This window comes from Parasteatoda tepidariorum, chromosome 2 (genome assembly GCF_982258835.1).
Source record: "Parasteatoda tepidariorum strain Cologne lab strain chromosome 2, Ptep-v5.0, whole genome shotgun sequence".
Lineage (NCBI taxonomy): Eukaryota > Metazoa > Arthropoda > Arachnida > Araneae > Theridiidae > Parasteatoda > Parasteatoda tepidariorum.
Window position 1 is genome coordinate 93,293,353 of NC_141756.1, and position 25,136 is coordinate 93,318,488.

The 25,136-nt window shown below is 29.5% G+C and overlaps 1 protein-coding gene across 1 annotated transcript in view; it reads left to right on the forward strand.

Annotated features, from left to right (window-relative positions):
• Positions 1 to 25,136, forward strand: part of LOC107440764 (adhesion molecule nephrin-like) — a 213,430-nt gene that overhangs the window by 84,218 nt on the left and 104,076 nt on the right. Inside the window, exon 5 of the mRNA XM_043044524.3 lies at positions 8,980 to 9,180. Within this exon, the coding sequence (XP_042900458.1) occupies positions 8,980 to 9,180 (201 nt within the window). The remainder of the gene's footprint in view (positions 1 to 8,979; positions 9,181 to 25,136) is intronic.

Genomic DNA, 25,136 nt, shown 5'->3' on the forward strand with positions numbered 1-25,136 from the left:
TAAAATTTTTTTAAAAGGGGTCCATTATATCAAAAAGGTAAAGAAACACTGATCTAAACTTTAAACTGCTATTCTTAATCACACTTAACTAATTTAACCATATTTTTACTTAACCATACATACTTAAACCATATTTTTAAAAGTGCGGCTACCTTCCGTATTATAAGATTAAGAAATCTAAATCTGTTGAAAAAAAGTATGTTTATTCAGAGAAAGTACGTCTCTGTGTCGGAATTTGCAACTTATAACATAGCCTGCACTACTTAATTAACATATTTGAGGTCACCTCTTTAATTCATTAAGGTTGAGTCCTACATCTTGAAGATCCAAACAGTAGATCTAAAGTTATTTAAGATGTTCTTCTTTTTCTTTTCATAATGCATATTTAGAAATGATTGTGCTCTGGAAAAAAAAATCCGGATTTTCCTCTAACCGCGATCCGGAAGTTTCCGAAAACCCAAGGTCCGGAAGTTTCAAAAAATCATCGATCACAATTATGTATTGAAATTTTTGTATATTTTATTGACAAATATTGAAATTAGAATTTATACTTGGTATCTCTTTCATTTGTAAATATTTTTTTCTGGTAGAATAATAAGTGTGATTAGAGATAAAGGTAAACTTATAAATAATTATTCATTTAAATTATGCTGCATATATTTTTTTAGAATGTCATGTTTTGAAAATATCAATAATTTAAATTTATAAAGACATTTATTTTTTGAAATGGGTCATTAATGATTTTACTCACGAAGTTCTTCTTGAGTTGGGCTTACAATCACCCCTTATATTATTCTCTTCAATTTTTAATGTATTTTATATACGGAATAATAATATTTCCTTATCATGAAATCAACGTATACTGAAGTTATCGATTTGTTGAAATTGCCTGTCTGTTTGAGAAAATTATTATTGCAGCTAGTTTTTTTTATCCAGTTTTAATGTCTGGACAAAACATGAAAAAAATATAAAAATATGGGTGGATTTATTTTTACAATTAAAATAAACGCTTTTATCAGAAAAAAATATTAGCAAATTACTATTATTATGACATAAATCGATTGTAACGCAAGTTATCCATTTTTCCAATAACAATGATTAACTTTTTATAAGCAATGCTTGAAGTTTTTGTTTTTGTTTTTCCTATAGTTAATTCTTTTACAATGTTTGATATTTTTCGTTAAAAATAAATATCAAATATCTTTAATGGTCTTCAGGGTAAACAATAGTAATAAAAGTATCAAAGTATAGTTACTGTAAAAATTTCATATCTCTAATGACCTGAGCATAGAAAAAAATGTATAAATCTAATAATTTTAGAAAGAAAAAAATACTTTGTTAGCTCTCTTAAGACGAAATTGTGAACACAATTTATATTATTTTATAACTAATCGATATAATGATACTTTCATTTTTCGAGCAATTTCGATTACAACGTTATGAGGGACACGTATTTTTATCTCATTGGATTTACAATTTTTTAAATTTAGTTAAGAGTTTGTTTGAGTTTATAAGTGTTAATATTTTTAAGAGAAAATACAGATTTTAATATCTTGCTCCAATAATCAATGATAATTATAATATTTCATTATAAATTAAATCGAAGCTTTCACGAACTGTTATCAGGCTTATTTTAACTTACGGTGCACTGTTAACATACAAGCATTTTTACCTTAAAATATTGAACCGAAATTTTTACAGTAATATTTATTTAATTACAGTAAAATTTATTTTGTTTACAGTGATTCAGTAATTTTACTGTAAACATTAGTGTAAAAAGTACAGCACGTTAAGAAAAATTTTCCGTAAAATTTTTGCAGTCAAATTTATTTTAGGATAAAATTAATTTTACTGTAAAATGAATTTTACGGTAAAATGGATTTAACAGTATGAATTTTATAGATGAATTTTATAGTGAAATGGATTTTATTGTAAAATGATTTTATTGTTAAAAAAAATTGAGTTAAAAAGTACTGGCACTCAGAGTGCTGGCAGCTTTTACTAGAATTTTTTTACAATGTTATGAATCTTGGGCTGTGACAAAAAATGATGAAATCAATATTTTTGAACCCATTCAAATAAACAGTTTAGAAGGAAAGATTAGAAGAAGTATTGAACTTGACAATTTTACTAAACGAAAGAAAATCATTCCATTTGTAAATTTTTCTGAGCAAATTTGCTGAGCACGGCTGGGCCATACCGTAAGAATGAACAAAAATAAGTTGGGATAAATTTTTTATAGGAAATCAAATGAACTCGAGACAAAGAGGAAAATCCAAAAAGAGATGGCTAGATGATGTAACAAAAGCTTAACCATAATGGAAAGACTGGAAAACCAAGGTTTTTAAGCAGGAAATTTTCCAAAAACTTTGTTCAACTGGCTGAAACCCACTATGAGATGTAGTGTCATGAAGAAGAAAAAAAAGCTATATTTTTGAATATTTTGTTTTATAAATGCGATTTGAAAAATTAAAACCTGGGTGAGACTTTAAACTCTAGTTTAAAATAATTCACAAGGACGTCATTCTAATTAAATTAAATTTAACTATTAATTTACCAACTGCTCTGATTTATCTATAAGTGTTCTATACTAAAGCACTTTAAAATCAGGAATTCAAATGAGAACCATTATTTATCCATTGTTAGAAGAATTAAGTAAACATGGTAAAGGGAAATGATTTAACTATATTTGATAGGCTGCCAGTGATTAATTATTTCATGAAGCTTAAAACAAATTAAATTCTAAACATAATAATTTTCAAACAATTGAATATCGTATATTAATAATATTTTCGATTACAAACACCAGTACAATGTATAGACGTCAAGTATTTTAAATAATTAATAGTGTATTTTGACATAGGATAATGCAAATCATACATATAATAACACTAGGGAACAAATTGTTGTTACATTTTTACTTGTTCTTGCGTGACTCGAGTGTGGGGATTTCAAATCCAGAATCAGTTTGTTTCTAAAGCTATAGATTTTACATGATATGACATGCTGAAATGACATGATAAAACGGATAAAGGGACAACATTAGTTATTATAATTTAAATGAATTTAAATAAAAGTTATAATTATAACACATTATGTAATCCTTTCTTGTCGTTATGTGAGGCAATGATATGTTAGAAATTATTATCTTTGATTAAATGTACAAGTTTAAAAACGCTATTTATAACAGGAGGTCACTTTAATGTTGCGCCAAACTTTTGGGGGAATTGTGGTACATCATCAGGATTAAAAGTGCATAGAAACCAATGACCGGAAGTTTAGTCATACGCCGCTGGGAGCGTCTCATTATCTTGAACTGTTTCTTCGTGTGCTTCTGAACTGGTCATAATAAGGAAGCATCCCTAGTTTAGTATGACGACAATTACGGGTATGGGCATTTTTAATCCTGGTAATCTGCCCTCTCTTAGAAGTTTGTTGCAACATTTATGCAACTCCTTGTCATATATAATATTTTTAAACTTGTATAGTTCGACAAAAAATAGATTATAAATGTCAACTAAATAAACTAGCTTTGAGAGAGAAGTTGATTGTGGATTTAAAATTAACGTCGTGTAAATATCCAATATCTGTTAAAAAAATCTTATGCAACAGAAAATGAAAAAAAAATGTTCCCTAGTGTAATTGTTTCATAACACATATGAGTATGAGAACTTAAGATTTTATAAATATTTTAGTATGCATCACTTCGAAATTTTATGTTGACAAATATAAGTATAATTAAAAATTGCAATTTTTAAGAAAAAGGTTTTATAGAAATTTCTATTAAAAAATGTTTTATTTAAGAGATTTCTCGAGATTTTCTTAGAATCGTTACTTTTTTCTTGAATCACACAAAGCTTTAATCTTTTATACTGTAAGTTCAGAAGCTTAGTTTGTACTTAAAATAAATTGAATAGAAAAATAATATATTCTGAATCAAGTTTCGTGGCTTAAGATAGAAGGCTTCTTTATTGGAGCTTCTGTAAGGGATTAAGGATAAATAGTGTATGAATACTTTATTCACTGTAAAAGGAGAATATATGCTTTAAAACAATGTATCGAAGAAAAATTAAGAAAACTTGGTTAAAGCAAGAAAAGAAACTAAAGTTTATCGGATACGAGTGATAACCATAAGAAGCTTATAAAGGCAAATAAACTTTTATTTAGAATTTAGGAACATCTAAATTTGTAATTATCTTTCAAGCAAAGTTTTGAAACTGCCACGTTTTAATTAGTATGATGTTTATATTATAACACTTTATTTGTTGCTAGGCACTAAACAGTTGGAGACTGCTATAATGACAATTCAAAGTAGCTGGTGGTCGTTCTAGCGAGCTTTTTGTTACAAACAATTACACACAATTTTACATACATTTTGTATTAGTTATGGAATATATTAATATATTTTCATAGCATTTTATTACACTTTTTTAATTAAATAGTTCCTTTTTCGAAAAACAAGCAAAATTATTTATTAGTGGAGATAGATTTAGAGTATATCATATCCATTTCTCAAAATTTTTATAATATATATGTATGTCTGATTCAACTGTTTAGACCAAGTTGAGTCAGACAAATGCATGTTCCTTTAATGATGTTTTTAATTGTAGAAACGCAAAATTTGAATCATAAGTATTTTTATTATAAATTCGTAGTAAAATTTTTTCACATAGAATTTTCTACTTATCCTTTTAAATATCTTTTAGAAAAGTTCTAGTAATGTCTTCAAGTGATTAAAGTTTACTAATGATTAACTACTAATGATTGATTACTTAATGATTAACTTTTTTTGTGTGGGATTTTTTTAAAATTATTATATAGCACTAGATGCACTAGAATACCAGTACTTTGTAACATTATATAATGCAAGCCTGGTGCAACAATAATACAAGAACCATATTTCTGTATTAATATTGATTTTATTTGTAAAAATATGGTTCAATTTGTACCATATTAACAGCGTGCTAAGGTTTGAACAAATTTTTGATCTTGGCTTTAGATGCTTAAATAATTTAACATAATTTTTAAACATTTCTGTGGTGTAGTGTAGGAAAGACTATACTTTGGTTCAAAACCAAACCATTTTTTGAGATGCTTTCCTTTAATCGTTAAATTTTTTTTGACAATGGTTTTTTCCCGACTTGTTAACATATAACAAAAGTAAAAAAAAAAAGCTCTTTGTTTCAAATCGTGCTTTTCTTTGCCCCTTGCAGTATACACTGTAAAAAATTAAAAAAAACGACTAAAAATACTGTCATCATGAGTCAGTGTTTCAGCATTAAAAAAATATTTCTTAATGTAAAATCCATTTTTACTGTAAAAGTTTGAAAAAAAAATTCAATTTTTTTTAATGTTATTTTAATGTAATGATGTGATTTTAATGTAAATATTACAGTAAATCAGATTTTTGTTCTGTAAAATCTTACCGTAATTTGATCCGGAAGAAGATAACAGAAAGGGAGTTTTCCAAATTTTAAACTCCGGGACAGAATTTCTGACCCCGGTTAACAGGGATCAAAATGTGAATTATGATTAAGTTGAAAGATGCCGCCTCTTAGTTAATCTTAATCGTTATTCTCATAAAGATTAATTCAACCTGTTCTTTGTGACTGACTACTTTTATCTCAATCGATAAATAAAACAAACTAAGCTTAGTGCTATCTGAAACATTTCTGAAATTTTTGAAATGAATTTGAGAATTGTAAGTTCATTGATTTAGAAGTGATAGCTCAAAAGCAAACATTCTTACATTTTAGTTATAAAAACAAAGCATTATGGGAATATCTTGTAGAGTTTATGTTCTTGTCATATGTTTCAAATATAATTTTTATAACTATTTACTAACATAATTTACGCAAGTTTCTGTGATTATATATGATATCAAACCTGTTTCATATTAACTAGTGTTTTTCAAATTTTAGACTGCAAAACGCAAGCATTCGAGTACATTTAAAATTACACCTTAAGTTTTAGCATTATTTGAAGCGGAAATTAAATTATAAAAATCAATGAGTTAATCGATAATTTCAAAGAAATCTATTTTTTATAAAGAATATTAATTTTATATTTCACTATACAACTACTTTCTCGGTTGTTTCATATTAATGAAAAAATTGATATTCGATGGTAAAATAATTTAATTAATTTCATATTCAAATTAATTTTGTATTCTTCTTTATTAGATTATATAATAAAATTAAATATACTGAAGTCAAAGCTCATGTGTAATAATAAATCTAAAACAGCCATTCAAAATTAAACTAATAAAAAGACTATCCGCAATCGTTTTAATTTTATGAAAGAAATGTTATTAAAATTTTTTAAACCGAATATTGTTGAAAGAATATTGAAACAACGATGAAGATTTTATTTATTGCCCTGCCATGGAATGGAAACCTGGAGCATTCTTAATAAATATCCCTTCCAAGATATTTGATTAAATTTAGATTAAATCTTTGGTATGTCGTATTAAATTTTTACTACAACTTCTTTGTATTGAAAATGTTTGAAATTGAATTAGAACGTTTAAAACCAATGAATTAGTTTTTGAACCAGTGGAAAGTAAGTGGAAGGGAAAAATAATTAATTTAGCTTTCAATAACTTTCGTGCTATTTTGTGTCATACTTTATTATTGTCAGGGAAAAAATACATTTTGAGTTAATGCAATTATTTTGACAATTTTTGATCTGGAAAACGTATGAATATTCTTCTTTGACATGAGTTTGCCAAACGCAGAAATAAGCGAGCGTTAAATTAAAATTGTATGGAACATTCAATGATAAGTTGAATACACTGTTTATCCCTACATTTTTTCGTGTGCTTTTAATAAAATGTATTCGTTCTTATTTAATTCTGCAACGTTTCCTTAATTCATTTTAAATATATTCGGAACAATAAACTCAGTACTCTGTCCATCAAAGAACTCTCTTAAAAATATTATTTTCAAAATATATTTTGCAAAAACTTTTTACCGACTGGAGCTGAAAGCTTATGAAGCAGTGTGATAATGTTGGTCACGAAATTAACTATCTTGACCTCCTGGCCTATAGCGAGCTGTTGTAGATATATATTAATTAACGCAGGCCACATAAACTGGGGAGGCAAGCGGTAAGAGGCATACGAGAGGCAGATTCCCATACTTTTGTATCAGCATGCGCACATCACTTCTGCGCATCTTAACGAAGAAATATAGAGATTCGCCACCTGTATGCTTCTTTCTTACCGCTTGCTTTCTCAGTGTGAGTCCTGCCTAAGCGTGAAGATTATTTAAACGAAATTGTCTATCTTCAGATCAGTAAATTATATCCTATGACTGCGATATTTTCAGCCAGCGATATTATCTGCCAGCATACTGAACTATTTACTTTAAAATAAAGTGACTTTAAAAAGTAGGCTTAGTCTGTTTCAAACAATTATTACTGGGAGGCGTCTTTCTACAAAGCTAATAAAAACTGTTTATACGCAAGATTATAAATTCAGTGATCATTAAAGTGATTGAAAAAAAAATGCAATAGAGCATATCATTTCCTATTTCCTATTATCATTTCCTATTTCATTTACGAAAATTTCCAAAATCATCCTACCTTTTAGTTCTTTAGTCAACTAGTATTTTAATCTGTAGTACATTGAGAAAGAAAAGTTTGGTCAAAACTACCAGAATTTAGTAAAATTCTGCGTGTTTTTCGCTTAGTTAAGCTTATCAAAATCTGGGTAATTTTTACCGAAGCGCTCTGGTAAGGATTTCAGTAAAATTAACAATGAAATATGTTGTCTTTTTATCATATAAAGTTTTTTTTTATCATACGTTTGATAGTAAATGAGGTAACATTTGGTTATAATGATACCTTAGAGCACTGCATAAAAGCCAATTTTTGGGTTAAATTTACATTTCAGTTTTATAATTATTACTAAATGTGTGGCAATGTGTCATGGTGTTGCCATCTGCTTAAAGACAAACAAAAATTACTCAATTTGAATTAAATTGAATGATACTGATTTTTTTTATTGTTTCTTTCAATAAATTAAGCGAAAACACATGGTTGATAAATAAATAAATAGAAATATGTAAGTTATTACTTTTTCGTATTAACGTATTTTTAATGTGATGAATTGAGAGATCTAGAACTATCATTGTGAACTTGTTATCCTTGAGAAAGATAAAGAATTATAATTATGAAAACCAGAATTTTAGGTAAACTTTTGTCATACAAATGGAAAAAAATTCCCGAATACTGTCTGTACATTTTAGTTTTATTAACCAGAATTATGGTTTTGTCAACTAGAAATGTCATTACCAAACAGACGCGTATTAGGCAGTAGTTAATTTGTTTGGTTATTCATTTTTATATAACATGGTGCGTAGCGTTTTTAAAAAGTGCTTAAATGTGCTTATTTTCGATTTTCGCTATTTCAAAGACTTTTAAGGTGCTTTTTTCATTGGGTGGTTTTAAAAAGTGCTTAATTTTCCCTTTTCTAAAATGAGATTTTTTTTCTTGGCCGAGTCGATTTTCGCCACGTATTATGCAAAAGCGTGCTTTAAACTTTGTTCTATTCAACGTTTTCACAGTTCATTCCACCACAATCCATTTTGGCGTCCATAGCGTATGAAAGCACCAATCGTTTTATATATTTGGAGAAATACTTGACGGGTTCGGTGAGATTATTGCCCTCTCATGTGCAACTAGCCACATTTTGCAAGATATTCTTAATTCCAGACTTTATTTTCCACCCTCTAATATCGAACCGAAAAATCTCTCGATCATTTTATAATGGCTAATATAATCAAGAAAAGAGTTCTTTTTCAGAAACTAGTTATTTTATCATGATCATTTAAAGTCTTGGAAAATTATCTTGTATTTTGTTGATGTATATAGTGCTTAAAAATATTTTTGCGTGCTTAGAAAGTGCTTATTTTTTGTTGAAAGATTTGGCCACACACCCTGTATAATATTTTAATCTCTGAAAATCTTAATTTGCAGGTAAACCAAGCCCACAGCTGTCTTGGTGGCGGGGAATTGTTGCATTGAAGGGAGGACCTTCTATTTCTTCCCATGGAGTCGCGAGAAGTGATTATTCCTTCATTCCTCAACGATCTGATGTTTTGAGCACACTAACTTGCCGTTCTGTGAACAATAATCTCACAGCTCCAGATAGGGTCTCAGTGAACATAGATTTATATCGTAAGTTTTAATATTTCAACCATGCACGCATTGAAATATTATTTAATTACAGCTAAAGTCCCTGGTCAAATTATTAGACGCACTAAAGATTCTATGTAAAATCGTAATTATCAGGTGATGCTATGCAGCATTATTGTTTTTACGCTTTTGAAACCGATTGACATTTGTTTATGCTAGTGTATCAATTGGTTAACATTGTAATGCAATATGTTAAAAATAATTACAAGTAGAAAGTATATAAAAATTCTCCTGAATAAAAACCCATTACATGTATGTTTAAATATAAAATTATTGCATAGAAACTCGCGCAAAACATGTAATTATTATAGCACCACAGTGCGTCTAATAATTTGATCCAATTATTATAATATACTAATATAATACCTGATATAATAAATATTATACACACCGAAGAGCTATTACATTATGACCACCCTGCTAATAACATGTAGGACCATCTTTAGCCCTCAAAACTGCTAGCACCCGCCGTGGCATTGATTTCACAAGGTGCTGATAGGTAGTCTGAGGTATCTGGTACCAAGCACTCCCCAACTGGTCCTGCAATTCCCTCACGTTGCGAGGAGGTAGCGTGGCAGCACGAATTTGGTTTTCCAAGTAGGACCACAAATGCTCTATTGGATTAAGGTCAGGTGAATTTGGGGGCCAAGACATGACTTGAAAGTCTCCGGAATGTTCCTCGAACCAATCCATGACGATTCGACACTTATGACTTGGTGCATTGTCCTGTTAGTAAACACCATTCCCCGCAGGAAGACCTGTTGCCATGAATGGGTGAACTATGTTCAAGTAGCTTACAGACGTCAGGGAATGTTCTATGAGGATTATGGGTCCTAATGTGCCCCATGAAAACATTGTTCCTGAGCGAGAAACCATGAAAACCTTTGCGAGCCCTTTTTTTATAGATGGAGGGTGGTCATAATGTAATGGCTCTTCTGTGTATTTATATAATATATCGTCTAAGTTATCCAATCGTCGAATTTATATTATATATCGTCTGATTTAACTAATTGATACATGAACGTAAACAAGTGCAAACCGGTTTCAGTCGCCCAAAAACAATCGAGCTGTATAGTATCACCTGATATATAAGATTTTACCTAGAATCTCATAGTGCGATGAATAATTTGGCCAGGGATGGTATATATTTTTAAATAATATAGCTGTATTTAACCCCGATTTGAAAAAAAGGGATAATCTCTCATAATCATAAACAGGTTTCATTCTAAATTAGGTCTGATCTATTTAACGGGAATATATTTGAAATGTACATGTATTTCACACTTTCACACATGGGGAAATTGAAATGTATATGTATTTCATAGACTTTTATTTCCATTACAAATGTAAAAGTAAATTTAGATTCATTGTATTTCGTTACTTTTAAAAGCTAGTATTTTTACTTATTGTTTCGTTACTTTTCTAAGAGAAAAAACAAGCACTTGTAACAAAAATGTCAGAATAAATCATTGTTTTTTTTTCCAGGAAATTTTTAAATGCTTTTCTAAAGCAAAAAATAGTTACCTGTAGCAAATTTTCATAATTTTTATTTCTTAAAACGAATGTAAAAGTAAATAATAGATACTTTTAATGTACTCCTTTATTTCATAAATTTAGTACTTTTACTTATTTCTTCGTTTATTTCATAAATTTAGTACTTTTACTTATTTCTTCGTTTATTTCATAAATTTAGTACTTTTACTTATTTCTTCGTTTATTTCATAAATTTAGTACTGTTACTTATTTCTTCGTTTATTTCATAAATTTAGTACTTTTACTTATTTCTTCGTTACTTTTTAGATAAAAAAAAACAAGTATTTGTAGCGCAATGGTCGAAAGAAATGGTTAATTTTTGTTTGGAATTTTTTGAAAAGTTTTTCTCTAAAGAATCAAAATTTTTGAAGTTAAATATTGTATTCTTTAATAAATTAATGTATTCTTTAATTTGAAACTGCATTTTCATGAAACACCTTCCAGAGTCGCAATATCCTAAAAATGGGCAATGAGGAGCGGCTCTTTTGAAAACTAATTTTGAATATAAAAGTTGTCATTGAATTGACAATTCGAGTAGTATATGCACTATTCTTTCTTTTAGATCAAGCATTATTCAAGTATCAGCTGTGATATACGATACGAATACTTATGGTATTGAGCGGTAATCAAAATATAAAAGTTCTCAAACGGTTCTAAAGAAAATGTGTTCTGTAAAAATTTAATATTTGTGTTCGATTTACCAAAAAATAGTGCACCCAAACTTATATTCGGAGGCTATAAATATTCGAAGGTTATAATTATTGTGACATCGATGTACTGTCTGCTTTGATATCTCGTTCTCTATGAGTTTCTATCAGTATACTTAAGTTTCTGCGACTTGATTTCTAAACACTCCAACGTTCTATCTCGAAATATTTCAAGTCTGAACTTCTGTAGTCTTTCTGGAGTTATTTTAAAGTACTACTAGTCAGTAAGGCAAAGAGGAAGGGAACTATTTGTGTTATGAATGTGTATGTGAATAGCTAAAATGTAGTTTCCGAAACTGAGAATGAAATTACTAAAGAATTGTCATAGTTTTAAAATTAAACAAAGGTTAAAATCGTGAAATTTTGATCTATCGATTTATTTTCTGCTATTTTGCAAAATAAATAAGAGTATTTTCTTACATTTTAAAATTTTATACATTTAAATTTCAATCATAGGCATTGACGAAATACATTTTAATTAAAAAAAAAAATTCTTCTTACAATTGTTAATATATTTCAAGGTTACTTTGATTTTTCGATTTCCTAGAAATGTACTTAAAAATCGTTACCGTCTTTTTCGCTTTGTACTTGTACTTTTACTCATTATATTTCAGAAGTAATGCTCCCATGCATTTACATAACAGTATTTAACACCAATTATTATGTATTAACAAGTATGTATTAGCAAGTAATAATAATTATTATGTATTTCAAGTTAAAATTAACGTATTAAAAAGTTGTGTTCTCTCATACTCATAAGCAGTTTTGAATCTAAATAAGGGGCCGGGATAGCCTGGTCGGTAGGGCGCTGGGCCCAGGTCTGAGAGTTCGTGGGTTGAAACCCCGCCGGCCGAAGTCTCCCCTTGTAGTAAAGTGACTGATGCACGTTAAATCTGTCGAGTCGCAAAAGTCCTCCATGCTCCCATAACAAATCAATACCTCTGGGGGTACTGGATTGGAGATCTATCGTTTTCTGAGTCAGATCAAAATTACGATCTGTTGATGAATGAATGGATATATAAATGGGTCCGCTCTATAAACGGGTGCGATGTATGGATGTGACAGAAGTCGAATTCTTGGCCATAGATGGCGCCACTGGAAAACAAGAACAATCGCACCCCCTCTGCCTAAACAGGCGTACGTCAAAAACATTCTAAATAAGGCCTGACAAATTAAACTCGCATACATTTGAAATGCTTATATTTTTATAGCTGTTTTTAACTCCAATTAAAATATTGAAAATCTCTCATAGTCATAAAAAGGCTTAATTTTAATTAAAGTCTGAACAATTAAGCGTCCAAGTTTGACTATGATTGATCAGTAATGTCACAGTTCAAAACACAGTCAAGTTATGACCTTTTACTTAAGTACATATTTGAAATTTATTTATATAGATATTTTTAAACCTAAATTAAAATAAATTTTCAGAAATGCGATTTGAGCAAAAAGCAAAAATCGTTATGAAAACCAGAACCTTTAAATGTCTTAGTTTTTTAATCATCAATGTGCCTGTTTAAAATATAATCGCAGTACGTATAAATTTATCTATTACTGTACTTATAATACTTATACTTTTTCAGATTATTATTATGAATATAATAGACTAAAGTGTACGCTAATCTGAACATTTTTAGCACACAATGAGATTAAATATTTAATTTTTAAACCTAAATGGTTTCTTACTTTTTTTTAAAAAAAGAGAAGTATTCAATATTTTATCTCACTCACTTAGCCCTTTTAAGCTTTTGGAAAGATTTATTTTAAATCTCTTTATGCATTTATGAAATAGCTTAACTTCAAAAATTACTAAAAAATGCCAGATAATAAAAAAATAAAATAAAATAAATGTATGAATTCAGTTGCAGAATAAAATGTAATATTTCTCTAAAATATGTTTTTTTTACTCAACCACTTCAAGCATAAAGATTTTTTTACATTATTTTTAACTTATATTATTGTTATATATTTAAAATAATATTCAAAATACTATATTTTAAAAATTATTTCTACTGTCATTTTCTTTATTTTTGCTCATTTTACTGCCCTTTTCATTTCAAAGTTTTATTCATGCGCAAAAATTAATTCAAAAACAGTATATTTTTATTTGCATGTTATAAATAATTCAGACACAATGCAAAAATTGAAAATTATTAAATATATATCGATATATGCATTCATTCTTATTACAATCATATTAGTAAGCAAATGAAACCTCATTGCGTTCAGGAAAAAAAAAGGAAAAACAAAACAGTAAGTGTACATAAATAAGAAAATGGTTATATTACTAGCATTGTAACAAGTAAAAAACAACTGAAACCTTACTGTACATCCAAGATGGAAAAAAACACACAATATAAACACTAATTGATAAATAAACTCTTATTTGCTGGACGGCTCGCTTATTACATTCCAATAAGCTGCTTTTAGCTCACTTTGCTCTTTATTGCTACTGACATAACGAGTTATACAGGTTTCTAATAGTGCCACTTTTGCTATCGAACGCTTAAAGGAAAGGTAAGAATTCTATTTCCAATGGGGCGAAGAATTTATCTTCGAGTGAAGGGTATATCCTATGTCACTTTGGGATAAGTTCCATCCGGGCATAAAAAAGCACCCTCCACCTTCTTAGCTATTACAGACTATCCAACCGCAAGTTTTCCTTTTCTAGCCATAGTTTCTGGAATGGAAGGTACATTATGTCCGTTTCAGTAAACGTACTATAGAAGAGGTCTTGTAATGGGACTTTTCTTTGGAGGCAAGTGGGAGTAAATAAACGGATCGACTGGCGCAAGTGGTGTGGAAAAACAGAAAGAAGTGTCGGGATAGGAATGTGTGCTTTATTTTTGTTTATATGCTGCGATATTTTTTTTCTGTGGGTTCACGAGGGCTTTATGAAGGTGTCTGTTTCTCATGGTTGAATAATAAGCTTTTTTTTCTGTCTGTGGATGAGTTGTGGGCTTAGACGTTGGCACAAACAGGTTTCAGGATGCGCAATAAATGTTAAGTCGTATTTGTCTTCTTACTTACAGAATTAGGTTCAAACGATTTTGGGAAAAAATATAAATTTTATATTAATGCGATGTTAGTCTGTGTGTCCGTTGAGAGCTATGCCGCTGACACAAAGTTTCGAGTATACTATAAATGCGACCTTATTAATGTTGCTTACACAGTAAAATCCACATGACATTGAAAAAATATGTTAATTTTATCTTAATGTGCTGTGGGCTTATACACTAGCACAAGCAGGTTTCAGAGTAAGTTATAAGTGTTAAATTGATAACTTACTTTATAATTGTTATAATGTATACATCATTTTACTTGCAGAATTAGTTCCAAACGACGTAGTTGGTCGGTGCGTTAGTTGAGGCTTAGCCACTAGCACAAACAAGTTTCGAGTATACTATAAATATGATCTCATTTAAGTTGCTTACAGAATTAAATCCGAATGACATTGAATAAATATGTTAATTTTATATTAATGTGATGAGGTCTTAGTATGACTTGTGGGCTTATACACTAGCACAAACAGGTTTACCAAGTAAGCTATAGATGTTAAGTTGTATACATCATATTACTTAGTGAATTATTCCAAATGACCTTGTTGGTTTGTGTGTGAGTTGAGGGCTTAGCCACTGGCACAAACAAGTTTCGAGTATACTATAAATACGATGTCATTGAAGTTTCTTACAGAATAAAATATGACAGACATTGAATAAATATGTTAATTATATATTAATGTGCTGAGGTCATAGTATGAGTTGTGGGCTAATACACTAGCACAAACGGGTTTGCGAAGTAAGCTATAGATGTTAAGTTGTATACATCATATTACTTAGTGAATTATTCCAAACGACCTTGTGTGTGATTGTGTGTTGGTTTGTGTGTGAGTTAAAGGCTTAGCCACTGGCACAAACCTTTTTCAAGTATACAAAATATTCGGTCTTATTGATTTTACTTATAGAATTAAATAATGACATTGGAAAAATATATTAATTTTGGTTTGTGTGTGAGTTAAAGGCTTAGCCACTGGCACAAACATTTTTCAAGTTTACAAAATATACGGTCTTATTGATTTTACTTACAGAATTAAATAAGGGCATTGAAAAAAATATATTAATTTTGGTTTGTGTGTGAGTTACAAAAATGATGAAGTATACAAAATATACGATCTTATTGATACTTACAGAATTAAATAATGGCATTGAAAAAATACATTAATTTTATATTAATGTACTGAAGTTTTTGTAGGAGTAGTTGATTGTGCATTGGCAAAGGTCTGTTTCAGAGTTTACAATAAATGTTAGGTAGCATTTGTCATCTTACTTACAGAATTAGTTCTAAATGTCATCGAAAATATATATTAATTTTATTTTAATGTGATGTATACTTTGTATGAGTTGAGGCTTAGCTACTGGTACAAACAAGTTTCGAGTATACAAATCCAAATAGAGTTTTGATTACAGAATCAAATTCAAATAGCATTGAAAGAATATATAAATTTTATATTAATGAATTGGGTTCGGTGCATGACCTTTGGACTTATACGTGTTCATAAACAAGTTTAAGCGAACATCAAAAAAGGTTTAAGTTGTATTTGCAATCTTACTCGTGTAATAAATTTCAATTGCCACTGAAAACTATATCAATTTTATATTAATGTGTAATAATCTGTGTAGAAGCTGCGGTCATAGCACATAGATCAGGTGTGCATTTAAGAAAATAAATATATCACAACAGGTGTTCTTTCACTGTTAAATTTTAAGCCAAATTTTCAATTATCTTTATTTATTTATTTTAGAAAAGCACATTCCAAATGAATAAAAAATTAGCAAAGTTTTTTTTTTTTAAAGTGCTGCAGTGAATCATTATTCATCAGCTATTTTCTTTCCCAATACAATATTAATTATTGTATAACTTGATTAAAAACTTCCTTCGCTTCAAAAGCATTTTAATTTATGATGTGAATGAAATTTTTTTTTCATCAAATAAAATCTTACTGCTTCGTTTCTTAGTTTTTTTTTATTTAATGTAATTACAGTAGTTTATAAAACAAAATCAAATTATGTGGTATTTTTCTTGATCATATTTTTTTGGATTAAGCTTAGTTTTTTGATGTCGTATTTTAAACCAACTTATTTTTCTTTAACACGCACTTAGACGTATGTCAAGAATAAAAGGTTCAGGAACTATATTACTGCAGAGTTAATTCAACTCCTTTAACATATAAGAAACAATAAAGAACAGTTGTAGCTATAATAAATCTTTTTGGACTTTTTATTTAATTATTACAGAAAGAAATATGGCTGTAAAAATTGTCAATAAATCAGTTCATTGTTGTTTACTTGGAAAACAACATTAATTGTTAATTCAACTGAAAAGAATCATTAATTTTTCACGACAAGAATAGTAAGATAAGAAATTAAGGTCATAAGCTTCTCGTCTCATTTCGAAAATATTAAGTGATGCATTAAAAACTTCAAAAGATTCGAAAACAAAAGACACGTATTTAAAAATCTGTCTGCATGCGCTTAAAGTATGAGTTTCGACTTGCATATCTAAACTAGTTTTTTCGAAATTTATTTTAACATTAAAAATGGGAGACTGACTAGTTATATTTTATTAACAAACCATGACTAGTTAGTCATAAATTTTTATGGTTTTAATGAGGCCATTTTTAAAAAAGAATTGAAATAATAGTATGCAATTGATGTCTTTATTAAACAGATAAAAACATTTTAGTGATTGAAGAATGATACAGTAAAGAGAAATTTAAAAAAAAAAAATATTTTTCATATATCAAAATAAAGATTAAAACTGCATGCAATTTTGTGCTAAATACTAAAAATCGAAAGTGATTTAATTATGCTCAGCAAAACAAGGGCATTTATAATTTTTGTGTAGACATCACTTCATGGGCACTGGTATATGCGAGAGCCCGCGAGTTATTTTAACTCTTCACGAGAGCCTGCGAGTTATTTCAACTCTTCACGAGAGTCCGCGAGTTATTTCAACTCATATGAGAGGCTAATTTACAATCAGCTGTTTTTAACGACTAGATCTCTCTCTTTTTTTTTTGAAGTTATACTTCTTATGTGACTTCCAACAAGGTTGCGTTAAACGTTTAACGCTACATTTGTATTGGCCTGAAAATCACGTGGTAGGATCCAGTTTTCCCTCATTCATTTCCATATTGTTTTGGTTCTAACTAGCATAAAAATAATAAAAGTCATAAAATTATTGTTTTTCTATAAATATTTTTTTTGTTTGATTTGATACATATATAATTTAATAGGGTATAGGGTAGTATTTTTTATTTTCAAACTTAATGGATAACAATTGTAAAAAATGAGTGAAAACAACCCCTCGGACAATGCGACGGATTTAAGGTTATGTCAAGGTACGTCTCTTGTGAATATCAATTAATTGTTATGTTTTCTCTTCTGAAATTACATTATGACGCATTCACATACATTATTAATACAAATACATTTTCCATGGCGAGACAATGAGGCAACCACAAGCACTTCCACTGGTTCAAGAGGTCCACGAGGGAAAAATGCACAATATTACCGTGATTACAGAGCACGGAAGCGAGCGGAGCAGGAAAAAGAGTCGTTGAATAGAACTAGTGATCCTTCTACGACTGCTGATTCTTCTACAATTAACGTCGCAGGTTACGAAGTTTAACTTCTTCCGCGCGGAGGGTTGCCACGCACTATTTTTTTGTTGTTGATATTTTTATTTTGGTTGTGGATGGTCCCTGTTATATTCTTTCAAAAATTGTAACCTGAACTAGAAAAAAGTATCAAGAATCAAGTTTTCTTTTATTTAAGAAAGTCCCAATTAGGAAAGCGGGTGGTTAATGGCCGCTGGATAGAAATATCGCTAATGAGAGCGTGCTGTATGATGCGTAAAACAGTGAAAATTCTTTATTATTAGGCGCATTTAGCAGATTTAAGTAAATTAGCTTCCGCACGCTCTCGTAATATTTCAAGTAACTGCGCATGCCCCCGTTAAAAAATATCAAACTTAAGAAAAAATAAGAGATTTTTTCAAAAATCCATGATTTAACAATGCTAACGTAGTGGTATATTCTTTTAACTTCGACCACAAAATCAAAACAAACATTTACATAGGGCGTAGATTACCTCTTTAAAGCTGTGGGCATACGATTCAAGGTTCTTTACTCTACATAAAACTGCGATTCAGCGAGCAAAAAGTTTTGGTTGATTATGGATTTTCTTGAATTCAACAATAAAGAATGCAGCTTATTATTATTATTATTAACAATATTTTTTAAAAAATATTATTAATCTTCTACTGATTATCTAACTGCTTTTAACTAAATTGTGTAATTAAGATAAATATAATTTATAGTTCTAAAATAATTAAAATATATCCGGTGTCTCATGGAACTAGTGCAATTTGACAGCCATAATGCTAAGCAAAAACTAATAAAATTATTTTTTCATTGAATGAACCAATTGTTGTAAAATCACATGATTCATTTCTAAATTTCATCAATACATTTCTTAAAATTCGCACGCATTCTATGTCCATGTTTTTAGTTTGAAGGAAGGCTTGAACAGAAAACAACATTTAACAGCATGTTTGTAGCTTTGTCTTTATGTCTAAAATAAATGCGAAAATGCGCAGTACCTTCACTCTTACGTACTGGAGCTAACGTGAAAGTGCGAAATCTCTCTAATGTTGTTTATAGGTGTTAGTTGGCTAAAAATAATAAAATGTGCATATTTGGAAGAATTTGTTTACGCTTTGCACCTTATTAAAATATAATCAATAATTCTTACCTGTTGCATCAAAAAATTCAGCAAGATTAAGATAAATATTAAAAAAAAAATTCAGAAATATTCTGAAAAAAAGGATGATTTTTATTACATCGAGTTAAATATTTAAATTTATCAAACATAAAACTACATTGTACTCAAATTATGATATTAAAAAATTATATCAAGTTAAAACACAGAGGCTTGTAATTTCTTAAGACCTAGTTATGGTTAAATCTTTTCTGAAAATTCGTTATCATGGTTGTCTTTTACAATATTGTGGTAGTCTTTTACCATATTATGGTTGTCTTTTACCATATTATGGTAGTCTTTTACAATATTACGCTTACCAATTTTTTAATAAGAAACACTAATTGGTAAATTGGTGTTTCTAATCAAAAAAAAAAAAAAAAAGGAAACGGCAAATCAAAAAAAGACTTTCTTTCAAAAAAAGACAAATTTTCAATTGTCAGTACAACGTTATTAAAAGTGGAGTGCTAAAAGAAAGAGAAACGAATCGACATCATACGCTTAATTAGCGTTTAAGTTAACGGAAACTGTAACGAAACGCAAAAGCTCTCTAGTAACAGATTTTCACTAAATACTACTAATGATTTCCCAATAAATTATGTATTCATTTTACTCTTCGCGTGAAATTTCTCAGGATTTAGCTGCAATCTCAAGACATAAAAAATATATAAATCTATTTTAGCTACATTTTCCATGCTTACGTTCAGAAATAAATGGGGATTTGCATAGCTAAAATAGAGATCAATAAAAATAAGCAAAAACCATTTCCAGTAAATGGCCATAAATGGATTCTGGTAGAAAATTTGCTTATTTGTAACTGTGAAATGAGCACAGCAGTTCAACCATGAGATCCAAAAGCGTAACTCTTGAGATTGCCGTTAATAGCCCATTAGCAATGCTTCTGTCAGAAATGGTGCTAGATTGGTTAAGTTTTTTACAACCGCAAATTTCCTTATGCGTATTCATTATTATACCTTCGAATACACTAACATTGTTTATTTGCAACTATTGATATTAGAGTTTAATCGGCAACTAAGATAATATTTTAGATTTCTTAAAACTTTAAGTTTGGTTAATAATGCAGCAATAGAATTTTCCCAGAATGCTTAATTTTTCGTCCCTTTCTCGCATATCACTTCATTCCAATGGATAAGCAAAGAATAATATTACTTCATTTCAAAAGCAATCCGAAAATTTTGAAACGATTTGAAAAATGTGCCTGTTTGCTATATAATGTTGCCAACAAAAAAAGACAAATTTTCAACTGTTAGCTCAGCGTTATTAAAAATGGAGTGCTACATGAGAGAGAAACGAATTTCATTGTTAAACAATATTCTAAGTAAGGTTGTGCCGTTTTCTAGACGAGTAATTCTCCTATATTGCTATCAGATTTTCCGCTTTAATAACGATTTTCCGTATTTATTCTTCTATCAGTTCAAAAGGATTAATGGTACATTTCATTCATGTTAATACGTATTAAATTAAACATTGATATAAATAAAAGAACAAGAAAAATGATGAGACAGGGATTCATTCTGATTGGAGATGAATGAAACAGTCTTTAAAACTCCTAAAACTTATTCGTTGAATCTTCCAGAAATTGAAACTATTTCTATCACTCAACTGCAGCTCAAATAGCACCTCAGAACACTGGATTTGAAACCTCAGATGGTTCAATTAGCTCACTAGAGACTCGCAGATCAGAACACTATAGCTCTAAGAAGCAGACTATTAATCTGCTTTGCCGATTTAAATTTAGGGTATAGCAAACGGGCTATCTGCTCCTTCATCGAAATTGAATAAGGATAGGAGAAGAGGGGTGAGTGAGAATATTACGTAAGTAAATCATTGATAAGATAATAATTAAACAAATGCCAGCCATTGACTATTAGGTCATTAGGCGTCTAGCTCTCCAGTACTTCTTAACAATACAGTCAAAGTCTTTTAGTGCAGAGAACGTGTCTAAATGCGCAGCAGTCGTGACTTGTCCGGAGTTACATAAAAGACAATCTGATGAAGTGGTCAGCTTGAGGTGAAATAAATGAGAACGTAGACAATCATGTCCGGTCAAAAGTCTAAACATGGCTACCGCAGTAGCAGGGGGTGAATCCGGAACATTGTGAGTTCCACAGAGCACATTCCAGGACTTATCTCCAGCAGCGCGAGATGCCAAACAATGGAACGATTGTTTGAAGATTCTTTTTATTTCAAGTTTAGTGGAATGGAAGGACAGATTTCTACAGATTTCTCTGAAGAATATAAGTTCCTTTTTCAGCCAAAATGTCTGCCATTTCGTTTCCTCGAAGACCACAGTAGATGGGACCATTGAAATGCAATACTTCCCTCAATCCTCTTCAGGATTTTTCAGCAGCTCAATTGATAAGATAATAATAAACATGATAAGATCACGCACTAAATACGAAAACCCTCCCACCCTCCGAATGGCTTCTACGTTAGAGTAATACAGTTCATCGTAATGTGCTGAGAATTTAAATCGAAAAAGGGCTAAAGTGTTTAAATAATATTCCATCACAGAGGTTAATTCGCCATCATTGCATTGCAGTGTCAAGAATAAGTTCTATACTTGCGTCAATTATTTCAAAATCAAAGATTTGATTTTAATAACACTTAGTGCGTTTGGTGGCTTTACTAAAAACGAATGCGTTCATTTTTTGGGGGTAATTATCTAATTTCTAAATATTTAGATCATTATAGATTGAATTGTTTCTAACGAACCAGGTTGTTCCCGTGATTCTTCTTAGGATTTTGTGGCTGGAGAGGCATAGTATAAAATAGGGCTAATACACATGTTGTAAATATGTCTCTTGTAATCTGTTTTGCAAGACACATTTCTATTTATGTAGACTGGGCGACGAAACTCCGGAATTTTCAACATTGCTCTAGACAATTATCGCATAACTCCGTAAACATTGATTCTATCGCTTCCCCTACTTAGAAGTTTCCAGAACTTACGTTGTTACAAAAAATGGTCACTTAGTCGCCAAGATTATTGCCAAATTGGCAAAAATGTCGCAAAACCGTGTCTTCTATAAGAAATACATTAAGCTTAATGTTCTCTCTAAATTACGTTCTCCCTAATTACGCGAAACTCTAATTCACGTTTTCTCCTTAATTACTTGACTTTCTTGCAAATTTTCCGTTTAAAATGCCTATTTAGAGTCCGTCTGAGATATTTAGCCTCAAGACAAAAGAATATTCAAAAGAAAATTACAAAAGCATAGCAATATTAAAATTATTATTGGTTATTGAATTATGTAGCGAAACATGAGGATCGATTTTTATTAATTTTTATATTGAAGGTTTGATTTTATGTTTATTTTTCAAGTAATTTATATTTTTAGAGAAAAAATGTAATTGTACATAAAAATTTTCTTTAAGTGTGAAAATTCCATTTCAGTTTGATAATAAAAGCAATAACACTATTGAAATAAATTAATATCTTTCCAATATATATTCGTTCCTAGTGTATTCTAATTTTTTTTTCACAAACTATTTACAAGTTATCAAATACATTTTCTCCAAATGACATAACTTCATAGACCAGCATTAAAAGTACTATTCTTATTTCTTCTTACAAAATTTGTTCACGGAATTGTGCCTACATCTGCATTCTTTAGGCATAACTTCGTATATAAAAATAAACAGTTGGAGAAAAAAAATGACATAAATATATTTATTCTAGATATATTTTCTCTATATGCGTTCAGTTGCAAAAGGGGAATTTGTATTGGTAAAGCAGGGGAGTAAGAAACATAAATAAAATAGTTTTCAGCAAATAAACTTAAAGACATTCCAACAGAAACCATGCGCAATCGGAGAAATCACACAGGAATTCAGTTTTACTATACAGCAAAAAACAAAATATGTTCCATTCTCTGATGCATTCAGCTTTATGCCACTGTTTTATTTTCATTCTTCCATTTATACAATTTTCTTTTTAATTCAAATGTTGCAGCTGTAAATCTAATAAGGAATAATCTTTTCTAATAAAGAATAACCAAATAAAGTGCTCGTGTGTAATAAGGACGAAAGGGAGATATAGTTAAACACAAATGTTAACTGAGAGTACGAACTAATATAGTACGCAAAGTAAATAAACTGATATTGGTAATCTAGCATGCAAATGCCCTTAAAACAAATAAATATATAACAATTCTTTAGTTTTACTATTTGCAGTAGTTTGTGCTTTCAGTGTACAAGAGTAAATAACTTATAAAAATAAATTTGCTTTAATAAATTAATCTTTATATTTCCAAGGAAAGCAAATGCAAGGATAATTAACTTCTTTTTTTTCTTCGAAGAAATTGAAATTGAAACGTGTCGATAAGTTTGTTTTATGTTCAAAGCTAATCGTAGTTAAGGGAATAGAGTGAAAGTAGAGTGTACAGAAAATTAAAAGGAATTCTCCAATAACTTTTGATCTAATGATCTGATCTTGTTGCTTTAAGTTGCAATTTTAATGCTTCAAGGTTATAATCAGAAATATGTGTTTTTAATTTTAATTTTGTACAATGCAATAAAATTTTCCTTAAAGTATGGAATAATTATAGATCACATGCATATCAAAATATTCATGTTTCATCACTGTACCTAAAATCAAGAGAGGAGCAATCAGAAATAAAAAAAATAATAGAAATTCTTGATTTTTTTTCTTTTAGTTGGTCTATTGACAATAGCCGGAAATTTCATGAAACGACTCTATGATAATTCTACGCTGAAAAAAAAATTCGGATCAAATTACGTTAAAAAGTAGCGGCACTCTGACTGCCAGTATTTTTTACCGTAACATTTACGGAACAAAATATCTGCTATACCGTAACTTTTGCAAAATCACAGAATCTATTTAATTAAGTAAATCTACGAAATTTATGGTATTAAGTTTTACGTAAAAGATGGATTTTACGCATGCTGCAATTACAGTGCCAATATTTTTTACCTTAACGTCATCTTAATTTTTTTCTGTGCACTGACTTAGAGTGATGGACAAGAGCTAGTAAGGGGAAGAAGGTACCATAAAATATATTTGTAATTTCAATAAAAATATGTATCGAATTATAGCAAAGCAAATAAATTATAGTAAAGCAAATCCATTATACACATTGAAGTAAATAAATTAATGCATTCAAATAATTATAATTTTACTATCCCTCTAAAAGTTTTTTTTTTATTATAAATTTCATTTCTAAAGTTTAATTTTTAATTAACTTTACAACTAATATGTTTCTTAAGCGAAGTAAAATGTAATTGAAAATAAAAGTTATTCAATGTGTGGAATTAACATTTAAGATTGATAATTATTAAAAAATGACACTATAAAAAGTTATTATTAATATATTTCCAAATATATTCGTTCCTAAGTGTATTCTAAAATTTTTTCTCAAACTATTTACAAGTTATCAAATACATTTTCTCCAAATGACATGACTTTATAGACCAGCATTAATCGTGCTATATTCTTATTTCTTTTTGCAAAATTTGTTCGGGGAATTGTGCCCACATCTGCATTCCTTAGGCATAACTTTGTGTATAAAAATCAACAGTGGAGAGGAAAAAAAAAGCCATAAATAGATTTATTCCCGTTACATTTTCTCTATTTGCGTTCAGTCGCAAAAGGGGAATTTGTATTGGTAAAGCAGGGGAGCAAGAAACATAAATAAAATACTTTTCAGCAAATAAACTTAAAGACATTCCAACAGAAACCGTGCGCAATCGGAGAAATCACACAGGAATTCACTTTTCAGTTTTACTATTCAGCAAAAACAAAATATATTCCATCCTCTGATGCATTTAGTTTTATGCCTCTGTTTTACTTTCCTTGTTCCCCTTTTACAATTTTCTCTTTAATTCAAATGTTGCATCT